This window comes from Sylvia atricapilla, chromosome 1 (assembly GCF_009819655.1).
Source record: "Sylvia atricapilla isolate bSylAtr1 chromosome 1, bSylAtr1.pri, whole genome shotgun sequence".
NCBI lineage: Eukaryota > Metazoa > Chordata > Aves > Passeriformes > Sylviidae > Sylvia > Sylvia atricapilla.
In genome coordinates, this window is record NC_089140.1 from 152,083,352 (window position 1) to 152,100,638 (window position 17,287).

The 17,287-nt window shown below is 58.3% G+C and overlaps 4 protein-coding genes across 5 annotated transcripts; 2 read left to right on the top strand and 2 right to left on the bottom strand.

Annotated features, from left to right (window-relative positions):
- The first annotated feature begins 620 nt into the window (after positions 1-620).
- Positions 621-3,999, top strand: TIGD5 (tigger transposable element derived 5). Its single transcript, XM_066337062.1, has one exon. It carries the CDS (start codon positions 1,111-1,113, stop codon positions 2,860-2,862), a length of 1,752 nt encoding a protein of 583 aa, XP_066193159.1. The 5' UTR covers positions 621-1,110; the 3' UTR covers positions 2,863-3,999.
- Positions 4,000-5,141: 1,142 nt separating this feature from the next.
- On the bottom strand, positions 5,142-8,254 carry PYCR3 (pyrroline-5-carboxylate reductase 3). 2 transcript variants are annotated; one of them, XM_066337079.1, is made up of 6 exons: positions 8,145-8,254; positions 7,116-7,180; positions 6,675-6,854; positions 5,932-6,084; positions 5,749-5,841; positions 5,142-5,486 (listed from the first exon to the last, which is right to left on the bottom strand). In XM_066337079.1, the coding sequence occupies exons 1-6, from the start codon at positions 8,224-8,226 to the stop codon at positions 5,304-5,306; spliced, it is 756 nt and encodes a 251-aa protein (XP_066193176.1). In that variant the 5' UTR covers positions 8,227-8,254; the 3' UTR covers positions 5,142-5,303. The 2 variants fall into 2 exon arrangements, with proteins under 2 accessions (XP_066193176.1, XP_066193169.1); XM_066337072.1 differs by having other exon boundaries at positions 5,932-6,144.
- Positions 8,255-8,850: 596 nt separating this feature from the next.
- LOC136372490 (protein brambleberry-like) lies at positions 8,851-11,684 on the top strand. Its single transcript, XM_066337089.1, has 10 exons — positions 8,851-8,954; positions 9,340-9,424; positions 9,504-9,611; positions 9,708-9,851; positions 9,929-10,099; positions 10,187-10,286; positions 10,581-10,642; positions 10,856-10,965; positions 11,232-11,302; positions 11,412-11,684. Exons 1-10 carry the CDS (start codon positions 8,865-8,867, stop codon positions 11,536-11,538), a joined length of 1,068 nt encoding a protein of 355 aa, XP_066193186.1. The 5' UTR covers positions 8,851-8,864; the 3' UTR covers positions 11,539-11,684.
- Positions 11,685-11,817: 133 nt separating this feature from the next.
- Positions 11,818-16,428, bottom strand: GFUS (GDP-L-fucose synthase). Its single transcript, XM_066337101.1, has 11 exons — positions 16,325-16,428; positions 15,429-15,579; positions 14,138-14,252; positions 13,803-13,931; positions 13,652-13,725; positions 13,330-13,463; positions 13,141-13,205; positions 12,911-12,977; positions 12,760-12,839; positions 12,528-12,627; positions 11,818-12,204 (listed from the first exon to the last, which is right to left on the bottom strand). Exons 2-11 carry the CDS (start codon positions 15,566-15,568, stop codon positions 12,149-12,151), a joined length of 960 nt encoding a protein of 319 aa, XP_066193198.1. The 5' UTR covers positions 15,569-15,579; positions 16,325-16,428; the 3' UTR covers positions 11,818-12,148.
- Between the last annotated feature and the right edge of the window lie 859 nt (positions 16,429-17,287).

The following is a 17,287-nucleotide window of genomic DNA, read 5'->3' on the forward strand; positions in this document are numbered from 1 at the left end:
AGGACCCCCAAATCCCTCTTTCCACAGGAAAAGTATCCTTAAGACAATAAAAGGGGTGACCACAGCCTCCTTTTTGGGGATTCTGAGACGATAAAGGAATCCTACACACCCTGACGGGGCCCCTGAAACCCCTTCTCCCCAGCTATCACGAGGACCCCCTCACTCCTGCCCTAGAAGGGTAAAGGACGCTCAGGAGACCCCCGAAACTCCCATTACCGAGGCTCAGGGAGCGGGACAAAGGACCTTAAGTGGAGGCATAAGGATTCCGAGGGGCTGCAAGGGGCTGGAAACCAGGACTCACCGGCAGCGTTGACCCCTGAAGGCCCCACTGCTCCCTTTGGCGGCCGCCGGGATAAAGGGTGGCGGCGCGCGCCGCGCGGAGAGTTATGGGGGAGGCGCGTACCACACGCGGCGCGCCGGGGGGTGGCGCAGGGGGTGCGCTGTGGAGAGACAACGTGTCACATGCGGAGCGCGGGGGCTGTCCCCCCCCTCAATAAAAGGGACATGTGGAACATCACGGGGAGGTGGGAGTCGGATGTGCGAACCACCCTCCCGTAACTACTAGGATGCGCATCCCCCCCGTTTTTCTTTCCAAGTTGGATTCGTCCTCGCGCCTCCTCTAGCGGCCGTGGGTTGTACCACTCTGCGAAAAGGGGGATGCGCCACCTCGCTGCTTCCTCCACGGTATTTCCCTGCCTCCCCCGGGATGATCTTCTGTATTTTACGGAGGGAGCTGCGGGGAGGAGCAGGCTCCGCGCTGTGCGTGCGGCGCGTTGTCTCCCTTCGCGCACCTCTTTCTCCCTCCCGTGAAAGCCAAGTGGAACAGCTCAAGGGGGAAAGCGACGTGAGAAGGGGGGACAGCGGGGTGGCCCGCTCCCCCCTTTCCGCAGAGTGGTACAACCCAAAGGCACTGGTGGAGATAAGAGGAAGACTCCAACTTGGCGAGGAAGAAGGGGGGGAGAGCGGCGCAAATTAGTGCCTGTGGTGGGGTGCGCGCATGCGGGGGACCGGAGCGGAGACAAAGGCGCCGCCGCGCCCCCCCCACCCCATCCCCGCATTCCTCCCCGGTTATAACGCGCCCCCCATTCCCATGGACGCGGGGGTCGCTCCATGCCCGGGGGGGAGCCGGAGGAGGGCGGGGGAATGGCGGGAGGGCGGCGGGCAGGAGGAGGAGGAGGAGGTGGAGGCAGCAGCGCATCCCCCGGGGGGGTGTCGGTGAAGATGTCGCTTCGCCGCGCCTACTCCATCAAGGACAAGCTCCAGGCCATCGAGAGGGTGAAGAAGGGCGAGCGCCAGGCGTCGGTGTGCCGGGCTTTCGGGGTGCCGGGGGGCACGCTCCGGGGGTGGCTGAAGGACGAGGCGAAGCTCCGCTGGTTCCTGGAGCAGCTCGGCGGTGAGGTGGGCACCCAGCGCAAGAAGATGCGCTTGGCCAACGAGGAGGAGATCGACCGCGCCGTCTACGCCTGGTTCCTCGCCCTGCGCCAGCACGGCGTGCCGCTCTCCGGGCCTCTCATCCAGGCGCAGGCCGAAGCCTTCGCCCGGCAGATCTACGGGCCTGAATGCACCTTCAAGGCGAGCCACGGCTGGTTCTGGCGCTGGCAGAAGCGCCACGGCATCTCCAGCCAACGCATCTACGGCGAAGGCGGCCTCTCCTCCGAGCCCGAGCGCGCTCCGGCCGCCCGAGCCGAGGTCCTGCCCGATGCCGGCGGCTATGGGGACGAACAGATCTACAACGCCAACATCACCAGGCTCTTCTGGAAGCTTCTTCCTGGCGCTGGAATGGCTGCGAGGCGTCCGGCCCGCGGCGAGCGCGTCACGGTGCTGCTGGCCGCCAACTTGACCGGTTCCCACAAACTCAAGCCTTTGGTGGTCGGGGGTCTCCGCGACCCCTCCAGCCTCCGGCATCACAACCAGGAGAAATTCCCGGCTTGTTACCGCTACAGCCCCGAGGCCCGGCTGGCGCCGGCGCTTCTGCAGGCTTGGTTCTTTGAGGACTTTGTGCCGGGGGTCAAGCGGTACCTGCGGCGGAGCTGCCTGCAGCAGAAGGCCGTGCTGCTGCTCAGCTCCGCTCCATCCCGCTCTGGATCATCGGGGGCTGAGGATTCCCCGCCGCTCCAGACTCCGGATGGGTCCATCCGAGCGCTCTTCCTCTCCAAGGGTCCCTCTGGGAGCGGCGTGGCTGGAGCAGGAGGCCGAATCCCGGCGCCGCTGGAGCAAGGGGTGGTGTTGGCCTTCAAGCAGCTCTACAAGCGGGAATTGCTGCGCTTGGCTGTGTCCTGCGGCGGCCCCGGCAGTCCCACGGATTTCGTGCGGTCCTTCCTCCTCAAGGACATGCTCTACCTGGCCGGCCTCTCCTGGGATCTCATCCCGCCCGGATCCATCGAGAAGTGCTGGCTGCTGGGGCTGCGTGCTGCCTTCGAGCCCCAGCCCGGCGAGGAAGAGCACGGTGACACCCCGGGAGGAGGGGAGGAAGGCGGAGGGGACAGCAAAGTCTTCAGTGACCTGACCCACCTGGCCGCCTTGGCCTTCAAGCGCTTGGCTCCCGAGGAAGTGTCCGACTGGTTGCACTTGGATGACGCGGCTCCGGGTGCGGAGGAGGAGGACGATGATGCCGAGGAGGAAGGCGCCGGGGTGGAGGAGGATGAGGATGAGGATGAGGAAGCAGCTGGTGGCACAAGGGGTGGGGAAGGAGGAGATCCTTTGCTGCCCACGGCTCGGGAAGCCATCCAGGGTCTGGAGACGGCGCTGCGCTGGCTGGAGGGACAGGATCCCCGGGAAGTGGGGCCGCTGAAGCTGGTGCAGCTCCGCTCCCTCATCTCCATGGCCCAGCGACTGCGCCGTGGCCACAGCCCCCAATCCTAGGGCAGTGGAAACCCCCCCTTTTTTTGGCTACCGACCACCCCTCTTTGGCCACAGAGCTGGGAGCACCCTGGTTGTCCCAGGGGGATGGCGGTGGAGGTGCCACTCACCCCTCTGTGACTGTGACTCCCTGGGAATCAGGAAGCCCAGATGCCTGTGGGTTACAATTCAGGGGATTTTTTTGTGCAACAACTCGAATTCCAGGGTTGTTCCTTACCTAAATATATTTAGGAGGTGCTATTTTTTACGTCCCTTGTGGCCCCTGGTCACTGGCACTGCCAGAAAGGGGGTGAATGTCCCCGTCCCCCCATCCCAAATTGCCTGGTTCCCCAATTCCACGGGGAGAAGAGGTGAGGGAAGGACCTGCTCAGCATCTCTGAGATAATGGGGGATGTTACACTGTTAACCTGAAATGTGACACTGAAATGTTACACTGAAAAATCCCCAAATCTCAGAGCAGGGCTGAGGTGGGCACAGCCAGCTGGATAGGGACCGTTCCTGAGGTGCTGCAGGGGAAATATTCCACCTTGGAAGAGGCCGGTGATGCCCTTCCCACTGCCAAAACAGAATCCTGTTAAAAACAGGATGGTTTAGGGCTGGTTTAAGACAGGCGCTGGATTGGGAAAGGAACACTTGGGTGGCATTCAGGAGAGAGATTCACCTCCATCATTCCCATCACAGCTGGGAACTCCTGGACCATGGAGACCTGCTGAACCAGGTACCATCATCTGAGCATCCTCAAGGAGCTGGAGGCTCCAGGGATGGGGTTGAGGTGTTCCCCAATGGGTTTTTGGGGTGGCCAGGGCTGGAGGATGCATCTGGGTGAGTTGAGGTTGGAGCAGGGAAGGCTCCCAGCTCCACATTGGAATATTGGGGACATCTGATGGGAATTTAGCAGCTCCTCACCTGATTTGGATGAAATTTTAGGGTGTTTAGCCGAATTATTGGAAGAGGGAAATTAAATTAACTCCTCAGTGCTGCCATGCCCCCGTGTCAATGGGCAGGTGGGGGGTTTTACTTGTTGGGTCTTTGTCTCATCGCTGCAGAGTTTATGGAAATTAAATGGATTTTTATTCCCACATGGAGGTTGTCATCTGTGAACTGTCACGTGGAGCCATCCCAGAGGGATTTGGGGTGGCACCAGGGGGATCTTCATGGGACTGTGTCCTCTCAGTGTGGCCTTCTTCATGCCAATGGGGTGTAATCATGTAAAATCACGTTTATTTTCATCATCTTTTGCACCAAAATCATCCCACAAAGAGATTTCGGAGCTTGGGATGTGGCTCATTTCAAACTGGAGTTTGTGAATGAAAGGAGGCTTCAGCTGTGTGACAAAAATGTTGCAAAGATCAGCAGAAGGTGCTGAGCTGGAGGACTTTGAATTGGTTTGGGGAGGTGAGAATATGGAATCATGGAATGGTTTGTGTTGGAAGGGACCTGCAAGGCTATCAAATTCCAACCCTCTGCTGTGGTCAGGGACACCTTACACTGTCCCAGGTTGCTCCAAGTTCAGTCCAGTCTGGCCTTGGATGCCTCCAGGGATGGAGCAGCCACAGCATCTCTGTGAATTCCATTCCAGTTCCTTACCCCCTCCCAGGGAGGAATTCTTTCCCAGTATCCCATCTAACCCTGTCCTCTGGGAGTGGGAAGCCATTCCCCCTTGTCCTGGCATTCCAGGCCCTTATCCAAAGTCACGGCTCAGCATCCAGATGTTCCCACCACTGATGTCATGCCCAGAAAAAAAATCTTTTCATCCTCAAAGCAGTTCCCAAATCATTGCTAGTTGCATCCGTGCAGGTGCCAGGAGGCAAGCAGAGCTTAATTAGGGCATGGAAAAGGCTCAGATCCTCTCCTGATGGGCAAGTTTGAGTTCCTACCCCCTCAATATTTCGGGATCTGGGAGCAGGTCAGGGCTTCCATCCCATTCCCTGGTGCCAGGGAGGGATTATGGTGCAGGTTTTTTGGCTGGTTGAGCTCTTGCCCACAGTTCTGGAATGTGAGCAGTATCCTGATGGATGTGGCTCTGACCATAGGGATGCAGCCATCCTCCCAGCCCCAGCAGAGTTAAATTGGGATCACCTCATTCCCAAAAGTCTCTCCCCAGTGCCACACAGGCCTCATCCTTGGTGACCTTGGTGCCAGCACCGTCCCCAGTGAGCATGGATCCTGGGTGGAAGCTCCATCCCAGGAAATCACGGATATCACACATCCATGATTCCCCCATGGAAGTGACCCCGTGGTGACTCCCACAGCCCCCCAGGACCACAAAAAGCCACATTCCCTCATTGCTCTGGTCACGTTTATTTGGTTTCAGCCCTACAGAGGTAACACGTGTCCACAACCACCTCCCACCCTCATCCCGAACATCTCAGGATCCCTTCTGCTCCTCAGAGGAGCTCGCTTTGGTCCCCATGACCCCTCCTGTCCCAGAAGGGGCTCGTCCACTAGTCCTTGGCCATGTCACACGCCCGGTTGGTGGCCGCCTCCACGGCATCCATGACGGTGGCCCGGAGCGCTCCCTTCTCCAGCTGGTGCAGGGCGTAGATGGTGGTTCCCCCCGGTGTGCAGACGTCTCCCCGCAGCTTCGCCGGGTGTTCCCCCGTCTCCAGCAGCATCTTCGCTGCGCCCTACGGGACACCAGGGCACCAAGAGGGTGAGATTCTGGATTTCCCAAATTCCCCTCCCCGTGGTTGGATGGCATCACCGTCCAGTGGCGAGGGAGTGTCCCGCCGTCATGCCCTTCGCCCTTCTGGTGGCCTCGTTTTTGCTTCCAGGAGGGGAAACTGAGGCAGGGCGGCATCCTGCTCTTCCTCCCTCATCCCGACGGAAGTTGTGGAGCCCAGGGGCAGGAGGGAAGGGGAGCCACGCCGGCGTGTGCCAAGGACTCACCAGCAGCGTCTGCGCCGCGATCCTGCTGGCCAAGGCGCCCGGCATTCCCATCTTCACCGCGCCCTCGGCCAGCGCCTCGGCAAACAGGTACACCTGGGGAGAGAGAGCACCCAGGGGTGAGCCCCGAGCGAGGAGGGGACACCCCAAACCCCAGGACAGTGTCCCCTTGTCCCCGTGGCTTACGTAGGCCACGCCGCTGCCGCTGAGGCCGGTGTGGATGTCGATGTAGGATTCGGGGACCTCCTCGCAGAGGCCGCAGGAGGACAGGAGGTTCTTGAGGAGCGTGGCTTCCTCGTCACCCGCGTTGCTGCCCCTGGAGAAGACCATGGCCCCTGCCTGCACCACGCAGGGCAGGTTGGGCATGATCCGCAGCACTTTGGTCCAGGGCGGGAGGAGCTGGGAAAAGATGGGGGATGGGAGAAAGGGGTGCCAGCCCCGGGAAGTACCCAAGGGTGACCGGACACACCGGGAGGTGTCACCCATCAGGCTGGCGGAGGAGTGAGGAGCACAGGGAGGGCAGCTGGAGGTGCAGCAGGGTGGGGACAAGGCCACGGCGGTGTGTCCTGCATGGGCCTGGGTGCAAATGGAGGAGGAAGAGGAGGGAAGGGAGAGGAGGAGGAAGAAAGGAGGAAGAGGAGAATGAGAGGTGAAGAAGAAGGAAGAGGAAAAGAAGGAGAATGAGAATAAGAGAAAAGAAGGAGGATGAGGACAAGGCAAACGGAGGAGAGAAGGAAGAGGAGGTGGAAGATGAGGAAGAGATGAAGAGGAGGAGGAGGAGGAGAAGGAAGAAGAGGAAAAAGAAAGGGGAGAAGGAGAAGGAGAAGGAGAAGGAGAAGGAGAAGGAGAAGGAGAAGGAGAAGGAGAAGGAGAAGGAGAAGGAGAAGGAGAAGGAGGAGGAGAAGAAGGAGAAGGAGGAGAACTCTCACCCGCTGCAGTGTCTGGATGGTGACCCCAGCCACCAGTGACACGACAGTGTGGTGGGGTCCCACAGCAGGACGGATCTCCTCCAGGACACCCGGCAGGATGTGGGGTTTGGTGGCCAGGAAGACCAGGGTGCTCCTGTGCACCACTTCCAGGTTGCAGTGCGTGGTCCGGCAGCCCAGCTCCTGCCCGGGGACAGGGAGAGGGATCACAGCCCAGCACCCCCAAAAACAGCATCCCAAAACCAGGAACCCCACGGTAACAGCACATCCAGAGGCAGGGACATGGCCTGGGGACCTGCTCTGCTCGCAAAGCCACCAAGGCTCCGCCTGGATCTCACCCAGACCTGGAAGGGATGAGCCAAACCCCAGTGTGGGGGGAAAGGGTGCTCTGACCCCACAGTGAGGGACACCCCAACATCTCCCACTCCCCATGACCCCACTCACCCGCCAAGCATCCAGGTTTTTGTCTGAGGGAGCGCTGGCCAGGATGTTGCTGGCTGGAACCTTCCCTTGGGGGACACAGGGAATGGGGTGAGTGGCCGGGGTGGCCCCAGGGTCGGGGGGACACCCCGGCACAGCCCAGACACCCCAATTTCCACCAAGATATGATTCCTCCAATCCCAGCACCATCCCGCGGGGGACCATGGAGCAAAAGAGGCTGAGGATGGGTTCTGCTGGTGTGGCTGGCACAGGCACCCACTTGTGTCAGGGTGCAGTGACAATGGAGGTGGCCTTACTTGGCAGGGCCGTCCCCACACTGTGCTATGGGACAGGGACAATCTGGGACACACGGGGAGCAGGGACAGGGCTGTGCCCTCACTATCTGCGGGACAGGGATGTCCCAATGCCCCCACACTGATGTGGCAGACAGGGTCCTCACAGAGGGCAGGGACCCTGGGGTGAGCAGGAACCTTGGGCAAGGGTGCTGAAAAGGACTGTCCCCATGTCCCCACGCTCATCTGGGGGACAGGGACCCTGGGGGACTGGGATAGGACAGGGGTGTCCCCCTACCCCCCAGGGACAGCAGGGAAGAGCAGGGTCCCCACGGAAGAGCGGCAGGAAGGGGCTGTCCTCATGTCCCTCCAGAGCAGGACAGGAACCCGGGAAAGGGCTGAGACCTTGGGAATAGGCCGAGGCAGGGGCTGTCCCCATGACCCTCCAGTGGAGCGCTGGGACCTTGGGAACGGGCCAGTACAGGGCTGTCCTCACCTCCCTGCACTGGAGGACAGGGACCCGGGGAAGGGCTGTGACTTTGGGAACGGGTCAGGACGCGACTGTCCCCATGTCCCTCCACCACACAAGAGAGAAGAGAGTGCAGGGAGCGTCCAAACCACCGCTGTCCCCACGTCCCCGCACACAGCCCCGCGCCACAGGACGCGCGGGGACGCCGGGAAGGCGCCGGACCAGGCCTGTCCGCATGTCCCCTCCCCTGTCCGTATGTCCCGGACCCTGCGGTCACCCCCCATCCCGTACCTGCCTGCAGCAGCCCTCGGACGAGCCCCCCGGCCATGCGCCCGGCGCCCACGAACCCGACCCACAGCTCGGACGCCTCCATCGCTAGGCGAGGCCACGCCCCCGCAGCCACACCCCCGGCGCTGATTGGCCACGCCTAACCACACCCCGCTCTCCTATTGGTGGAGCCGCTTTGAAGAGGCGGGGTTTAAAAAAGGGGTGAAGGAGGGGGAACTGCGCAGGCGCGGGCGCCACGTGGTTCGCGCAGGTCCACGCGTGGGGATCCTGGAAGGAGTTCCCGACTGTTCCCAAACCTTTTCCAATCCTGCTCCGCAGCGCTCAGCGGAGCCGCGGCACCCCTGAGGCCACGGAGGGGCCCCCACCACGGGGGTGGGGGCTCAGTTTGGCGCGGGGGAGGTCCCCAAAGTTGTTTCCGTGGATGTGGGAGGTGCTCCCCACTCTCCTCCCCCCACGGGTCCCCCATCCGCCGGCATCCACGGGTTTGTGGGGGGTACTCGCCGAGGGGGTGTCCCCTAATTTGTCCGTGGATGTGGGAGCTGCTTCCCACTCCTCGCCCTCTTCCCTTAGTACCCTCACCCCTGGCATCACTGGGACTATGGGAGGTTCCCTCAGTGGCGTGGGTCCCCGAAATCTGGGGAGGGGGGGTCCTGTAATTTATCCATGAGTATGGGGGGCTTCTTCCCACCCTCTTTTCCCTGCAGGACCACGTCCATTCCCATCATGCTGCTCCAGAGCTCCTGGGCTGTGTTGCTGCTCTGCACCACTGCTGGGTTTTGGAGGTGGCTGGGCCTTGCTGCACCCCCAGAGAAGGTGGGGACCCCCCACTCACCCACCCAGAGCTGGGGTTCCCCCACAGATACACCTCAAGACAACCACGGCTTCCAGGAGGAAGCCACATCCCAGGAAATGTCACACCTGGACTCCAGTGGCTGTGGGACTCTCCAGCTGGGAAATTGGGATTCTGGGATGCCTCAACCTGGACAGCCTCTTTGCTTAATGGGGTGGGGTTTGGGGGGTTGAAGGGCAAATTATGGAGTGAGTTCACACCTTTGTCCATATTTTACATCCCCAAAGCCCCTCCTCTGTCCCCCCATCCTGTGCTGGGAGCACCCAGGGGTGCCAAGGGTTCATTTTGGGGATGTCCATGGGGAGAAAAAGCATTTCCCCATCATCACTCCCTAAATTTTCCCTTCAGGAGGAGCTCTGGGAGACCTGGATGAGGTCGGCACTGGATGAGACCCCCGTGGTGCAGCTCGTGCAGAACATCATCCACCAGATGGGTACAAGCCAGGGCTGGGATGCTGCAACATTCCCATATCCCACTTTGGGACTGATCCAACCTCTTTTCCCTCCCCATAGGGAATGTGAGCGGCCGTGGGGCTGCAGAGCTCCTGGGGGGACACCAGGTTGTCCCATCCAGCCTCCATCAGAAGCAGGGAAGGACTCAGGATTCTCATCCCCAACCAGGTGGGCACACAGCAAATCCCATTCCCAGCTATTTTCACGCCAAGGTGCATCTTCCCTGGCTCATCCCACTGCTGAATCCATCTTTTCCATATGCAGAGAGCATCCTGGTCCTTCAGGAGGTGATGGAGAAGCTGCAGACGGTCAACCAGAGCCTGGAGCTGATGCTGACAGCCTTGGAAGATGCACGAAGCCGTCTGGAAAAGCACTTGGAGCACCTCAAAGCCATCCCTGACCTGGATGGTGAGTGGGAATGGGTGCTGGAGGATCTGTGGGAGCTGGTGGGTGCCAACACCAGGCTCTTCTTTCCCATCCCACAGGTCAGAGCCAAAGTGCCACCTCCTTCTTCATCCCACACAGCTCATACTTCATGCTCCCGTTTCTCCCACTGGTGCCAGCATCATTCCAGGCCATCTTTCTCCTCCTCTTCCTCGCTTCCAGCACCCTCGGCATCCCAGCAATCTCCACCCTCCTGGTCCTTGCTGTGGCAGGTGGGGACAAGTGTGGGGACACCTGGTGGGGGGGACACCACCCTTGGAGGGGGCTCTGTCCTGTCCCACCCTCTCGTTTTCCCACAGGGCATTGGCTGGTGGTGTCCGTGTGCCGCGTTGCTGGAAGGATTCGGCCGGTGGTTCCCTGGGAAGTGCCCCGGTGCCGGCTCACCTCCACCCCGGAGAGGTAGGAGATGGTTGAGGAGGTGCCATGGAACCCTTGGGAGCTGCTGGGTCCCATCCTCGTGTCCCACTCTGGATTTCCCACCCTGGATTTCCCACCCTGGAGCCATCTGGCAGAGGTCTCCAGGAAAGGACAGGACACATCCTGATGGCTTTCCCATGGCTTTTGGGCATCTCATCCCAACTCCTTCTGCTCACAGAAGGGTGTGGAGAGGCAGGAGAGGTGCATGTCTCCATTGTGGTGGTGACACAGAAGCACCAAGGTGATGGGATTCCAGTTTGCCTTCTTTCCACACAGGGAATGCGACATGGAGCTGCTGCAAGAGGAGCTGGACAGGATGGAGATGAGCTGCTTGCAAGGTGAGACGTGCCCACAAGGTGGGAGGTCTGGTGGCTGTAGGACATAGATCTGAAGCCCTGACATGTCCCCATTTTGTGCTGGGACATGTGTGTTATCCCAGAGTGTCCCCAAGCCCTGCCAGGGAATGTGCTACCACCCCAGAATGCCCCTGTCCTCCCACCTGGGGACAGGAGCACTGGGAGGGTATCTCCAGCCCTGCCATGTTCTTGCAGAGCCCTCACACCTGGAGCAGCCCCAAGAGGTGGCCAGGGACCTTCCTGGATTTGAAGGGCAGGTGTCACCTGACCCCGGTGGCCAGAGGACGACACCGAGTTTGTGTGGGGTAAGGTGCTGGGTGGGATGTCCCCATGTTGGTGTTGTCCCCCAAAACCTGCTCTTGGGGGTCAGCTGGGTCTCCCTGAAGGTCAGGTCCTCCAAGGTTGGGGTGTCCTCACCATGGTGGCACCTCTGGGTGTGGGACAACACATTGGGAGACAGGGCTGGGGACATGACACAAAGGGAGGAATTTCAGGTGGGAGTCCTGAAGGAAGGCCAAAGCACCCCAGGGGACAAGGAACATCTGCAGGAACCCCCTTTTTCCAAAACCAGGTGACACCGGAGCCGGTCGTGGATGCTGGGAAGCTCTGGAAGCCCAAACCCTGCAGCCCGAGGGCCAACATGTGAGCACCAACCACCCAGAATGTCCCTTCTCCATGGCCTGGTGTCACCTCAGGGGGACACCTCACTGCTGGTGACTTCCTGGGGTGCTGATGGGTGTCTCCTCTGTAGGTCCCCGTGCCAAGGGCTCACCAGGGCTGGGCAGCGGTGCCGGAAGAAAGCCATTCCCGGGCAGGAATTCTGCCACATCCACACCACCAGCAGTAGTTTGGCCATGGATTCATCCCCCCATTTCTGACCCTCTACCCCTTCCCAGAGGGGTTTTAACCCTTTTTATCGCTGTTCCAGATCCTGGTGGAGAACACGGACCCTAAGGATGCCACTGGATGTGGCTGCAGGGCAGATGTTCATTTTCCCACCAGTTTTACGCTATTTGCATTTTTTTTTTTTTTAATAAATGCCACATTTACAGCTGGAGTCTTTCCTATTCCTATCCTGAGATGGGGAGGGCTGTGGGATCATCCCCATGTGCCAAGAGCAGCAGCAAATTCCCCGCTGCCATTTCCATGCCGTGGAATCCTGATTGCCTTCCCTTTATTACGCCTGATTGCAGGTAATTAGTGTAGCTCATTAACAGCTCAGAGCCACCACCCTCTTGGACACAGCCACAATGATGGCTCCAGTTGGCTCCTACCACTTGATTTGGGATCTTTTTGGGATGCTCCAACCTTCCTCCCCAATGCCCCGGGCGTCCTGCGCCGCTCCCAGCAGTGGGGCAGGAATGTGGGAGCTGCTCCCCAGGCTCCTGTTTTTACTTTGGAAATGTCACTGTCACCCCCCCAGCCCCGTCCTCTGCCCCAGCAAAGGACAACCCTGAGTTGAAGAGGATGATGCCAGTCCCGGTGCCGTCACTTCCTGGCGTTGGCATAGTTGGCGTTGAACCAGGCACAGGTTTCCTTCACGGCTGGGGAGAGAGAAAATGGGATGGGTTTGGGGATTGGGAATGGATTTTGGGCATTTAATCATGGGATAGTTTGGGTTGAAAGGGACTTTTTTAGGTCTTCTTATCCAACCACCATGCAAGGAGACACCTCCCAAGAGACCAGGTTGCTCCATGTCCCATCCAACTTGACCAGGGGTGGAGAAACCACCACATCCCTGAGCAACCCATGCCAATGTTTCACCACCCTCATTCCTCATCTGGAAAGGATGGGCCACCTTGATGCCACCAAGGCTGATGGCACGGGGTAGGACCCCCGGTGTCTCCTGGAGACTCCCCCCTCTCACCTTTCCTGAAAGGTGTGAACTGGAATTCGGGCAGGTACTGCCGGAGCTTGGCATTGCTGGCCGTCTTCTTGAACTGCCCGTCGGACTTGGTGGTGTCAAACTGGGATGGGAAGGATTAAGGAGGAAAAAAACAGGTCCTGCTTTTCCTCCTTTGCTGGGAAGGATCCTCTGGATCATGGGATCTCCCAGGGGAGCTGGTGGGAAGAGAGGCTTAGCCTTTTGTGAAGGATACAACGAGCTCTCCACCGAATTCCATGGCCTCTGCGATGGCCTCCGCCGCTTCCCGGATGGAGACTTCATCTTCTTCTCCCACTGTGGAGAAGGGAAGGATCATGGCTGTTCCCTCATGGAGAGGGGACCTCTGGGGGGCAGCCAGGGCTTACCTGACAAAATGATTGGTTCCACCTCATCGTATTCCCGCAGGACCCAAAGGAAAAGTCGGGCCAGGTCCTGTGGAAGAGCAGACAACTCTTGGAGGGGGTCACTGATGTCTCCAAGCTCTCCCATCCCAAGGAGATATAACTCTGGGGATGGCTCAGGACAAGCCAGGGCAGGGTTCAGGCCCCTCTGAGGTCCTCCAGCCCCATTCCCTGCTTCCCAAGACCCCACCTACCAGGGAATAGATGAACTGTCTCCTGGGCTTGCCCGTTCCCCAGACGGTCAGAGCAGAGCCGGACTCTGCAGGAGGAAGGAGCCATGACCACCACAGCCACCTCTAACCACCCCACAGAGCGGGTGGGAAAGAGAAAACCCCTCATTTCTCCCCCGAAAAAAAAAACCCTGGAAGTCCTGCCACCCTCACGTTTGGCCAGGTAGACCTTGTGGATGAGCCCTGGCAGGACGTGGCCGTCCTCGATGTTGAAGTTGTCGTGCGGCCCGAAGACGTTGGTGGGAATGACGGCGGTGAAGCGTCGGCCGTGCTGCTCGGAATAACCCCTGGATGAGAGCAGGGAAAGGATGGTGGGTGGGCTGTCAAGCCCTCCTCTTCCAGCACCCCCCAAAAAACCCCAGCCGGCAGCACCTTCACCTTCTGAGACCAGGTATCTCCCCAACTTCCACCTGGAAATCCCACTGGATTGCCCTTGCCTTGAAAACCAAAGGGTGCTCCCACGTCCCCAGCTGACCTGTTCTGGACGTCAATCATCCTCTTGGCGTAGGAGTAGCCAAAGTTGGAGCTGTGAGGTGGCCCGTTGTGGATCTGGGAATATCAGAGCGGATGAATTAAGCAGGGCAGGGGGCTTTCCCTGGATTTCGTGTGGAAATGGGGATTCTCACCATGGTCTCGTCGATGGGATAGGTGGTCTTGTCTGGGAAGATGCAGGTGGAGAGGCAGGAGACCACCTTCTGCACCCCTGACTCGTGGGCTGTGTGCAGGACGTTGTCGTTGATGTGGATGTTTGTCCTCTGGGAAAGGGGACATTTATCGGGATCGTGGCGTCAGGGATCCTCAAATCCCTTCACCAACAACTCGTTAATAACTCCAGAAACCACTGGAGCTCTGGTTTGGCTCTGGGAGCAGAGCAAGCCACATCCCTGTGTGCCCATATCCCAATTTAGGGAGCGCAGCACCCACAGGGATCCCAGCAGTGCCAATTCCATGATGTGCTCACCCAAAAATCCAGATTGGAGCGGAGGTTTTTGAAGAGGCCTCCGACCATGGCAGCCAGGTGGATGACGTGGGTGGGCTTGTGCCTCTCAAACAGGGCTTTGGTCTCGGAGCTGCTCCTGGAATGTGAAATTTTGGGATTCAGTGGGGTCAACAGAGGCAAATTGAGGCGTTTCTGAGGAAAAACCCAATCTCAGGAGAGGAAATGTTGGGGTTTGGTGGGGGCAAATTGGGGAGTTTCTAAGGAAAAACCCAATCTTGGGATGGGAAATTTTGGGATTGGGGTGAGGTCAACAGAGCAGACTGGGGTCTTTCCAAGGAAAACCCAAATTCTGGGATGGAAAATTTTGGGGTTTGTCAGGGCCAACAAAGCAGATAGGGTTGTTTCCAAGGAAAAATCAAATCCCAGAGTGGGAAAACTTGGGATTCAGTGGGGGTTGACAGAGCACATTGGGGTGTTTCTGAGGAAAACCCAAATCCAGGACAGGAGATTCTTGGGTCACCATAGCAGATTGGGGAGATTCCAACAAAAATCCCAGTCCTGGGATGGGAAAATTTGGGTTCAGTAAGGTCAACAGAGAAGACTGGTGTCTTTTTGAGGAAAAACCAGATCCTGGGATGGGAAATTTTGGGGTTTCTCAGGGTTAACAGAGGATATTGAGTTGTTTTCAAAGAAAAATCAAACACTGGAATGGGAAAATCTGGGATTCGGCGGGGTCCACAGAGCAAATTGAGGCATTTCCAAGGAAAAACACAATCCTGAGATGGGAAATTTTGGGGTCAGACTGGAGAGATGCAGAGGAGCAGACTGGGGAGATGCAGAGGAAAAACCAAATCCAGGGATAGGAAATTTTGGGGTCACCAGAGCAGGCTGGGGCGATTCAGAGGAAAAAACAAATCCAGGGATAGGAAATTTTGGGGTCACCGGAGCAGACTGGGGTGATTCAGAGGAAAAACCAAATCCTGGGATGGGAAATTTTGGGGTCACCGGAGCAGGCTGGGGCAATTCAGAGGAAAAACCAAATCCAGGGATAGGAAATTTTGGGGTCACCGGAGCAGGCTGGGGCGATTCAGAGGAAAAACCAAATCCAGGGATAGGAAATTTTGGGGTCACCAGAGCAGGCTGGGGCAATTCAGAGGAAAAACCAAATCCTGGGATGGGAAATTTTGGGGTCACCGGAGGCAGGCTGGAGTGTTTCCAAGCAAAACCCAAATCCTGGTATGGGAAATTTTGGGGTTTGTTTGGGGTTGATAGAGGAAATCCCAGGATCTTTCCAAGGAAAGACCCAACTCACGTCAAGTCGGCGTCTCGGGAGGACACGAAGATCCACTCCTCATCTGGCCGCCCCTCTCCATCAGCCACCACCTTCTCGATGGCTCTGCCCACCAAGCCGGTGCCACCTGTCACCAGGATGCGCTTGGTCACCTCCGTCATGGCCAAAATTTCTGGCAAAAAAAGAGGAGTGGGAAAAAAAAGGGGTGTGTTTGGCAGTGACCGGGCTGAAACTCCTCAGCTGGAGGCCACCTGGGCCAGGGACAGACCTGCCACGTGGCAATGCCCGGCCTCTGGAAAGGGAGAGGCACCTGCACCCCCAGGTGTGTGCCCACATCTCCTTCTGCACCCCAAATCGCCTTCCATACCCCAAATCTCTCCCCCTGCACCTCAGGGCTGCATCCCAGATCTACTGAACCCCGAGTTTGTGTCTGCCACCCCAAATCCCTGCTCCCCCTGCACCCTGGATCTCTTTCTGTACCCCAAATCTCCCGTCGCACCCCCCGGTCTGCAGCTCAGATCTCCCCGAATCCCAAATTTCCCTCTGCACCCCAAGTCCTGTGTTTGCAAACCTGAAGCTCCCCTGCACCCCAAATCCCGGGTCTGCACCCAGGATTGCATCCCACGCCTCCCGTGCCCCTCAAACCCCAGCACTGCACCCCAAATCCCAGCTCTCAACCCAGTCCTAAGCCCCCCACATCCCCTGCACCCCAAATCCCACTCCTGAACCCCCATCTCCCCCTCACCCCCTCCCGTCCCGCAGCGCGTCCCCCCTCCCAACCCACAACCTCCCGTCCCTCTGCCTTCCCCACCGTGCTGTCCCCCCACTTTGGGGACCCCCCGCTTCTCCTCCCCACCGGCCTGAGGGGGCTCCTGTCCCCGAAAATGTCCCTTAATGGGGTGAGGGGCGCGTCTCACCCTCGGCTGGACTCGGGGCCACTCGGGTGCGCTCGGAGACGCTCGGCTGAGTTCGGCTGCTCTCTGGCTCGGGGCGGGTTCGGGTGGATCGCGTGAGGGCTCGGCTCGGCTGTGCTCGGCGAGGGTTCGGCTGTGCTCGGCTCGGCCCGGATTCGGGGTCACTCGGGTCAGCTCGTTGCGGGCTCGGCTTCGCTCGTCTCGGTTCGTCTCGGCCCGGTGAGGGTTCGGCTGCGCTCGGCATCTTCCGCCGCCGTCACCGGGCGCTGCCGCGTGGCTCGTCGGGAATGTAGTCCGAGCCCGGGAGCAGGGGAGGGGATTTTGGGAAGAGGAGCGGGATAAGGGAAGGGGGTACAGAGGAAGAGAAGGGAGTGCGGGTGGGGAAATGAGGTGCAGGGAGAGGGAAGGAGGTGCAGAGAAAATGAAAGGAGTGTGAAAAACGAGGTTTACTTTTCGGTAAATTTTAAGAAATAGGTTTAATAAAAAAATAAGGCTATTAGGGGACATAAAAATCAAAGTATGACTAGGCTGGGTGATTGGTATTAGCCAAGTGCACATTTTATTATTTTAGAGGATTTTTTAAAAATACGTTTTTATTGCATTAGTTTATTGTATAGCCAAACTATTTTTCAAACTAGTTTTCATATTTTAGGAACTGTTCAATATGGGTATTTTGGGGGGTTGCTTTTTTAGAGCATGCGTGTTTTTTGGTTGTGTTTTTGTTATTACTCCTAGCTTGGGTTTTGGTTTTTATCTTCTACAGACAGTTGGTGTTGATAGTTGGGATGTTAATAACAGGGGTTTTATCATGTGTTTGTTGGATGTTAACTAAACAGGCTGTTTGGTTACAAGCATAATTACATATTAGTTATCTTACTTCTATGTATAAGCTTTTCTAATAGCAAAAATAAAAACTATATTCTTATACATACAGCATTCGTTTTTATAATATACATTTATAACACA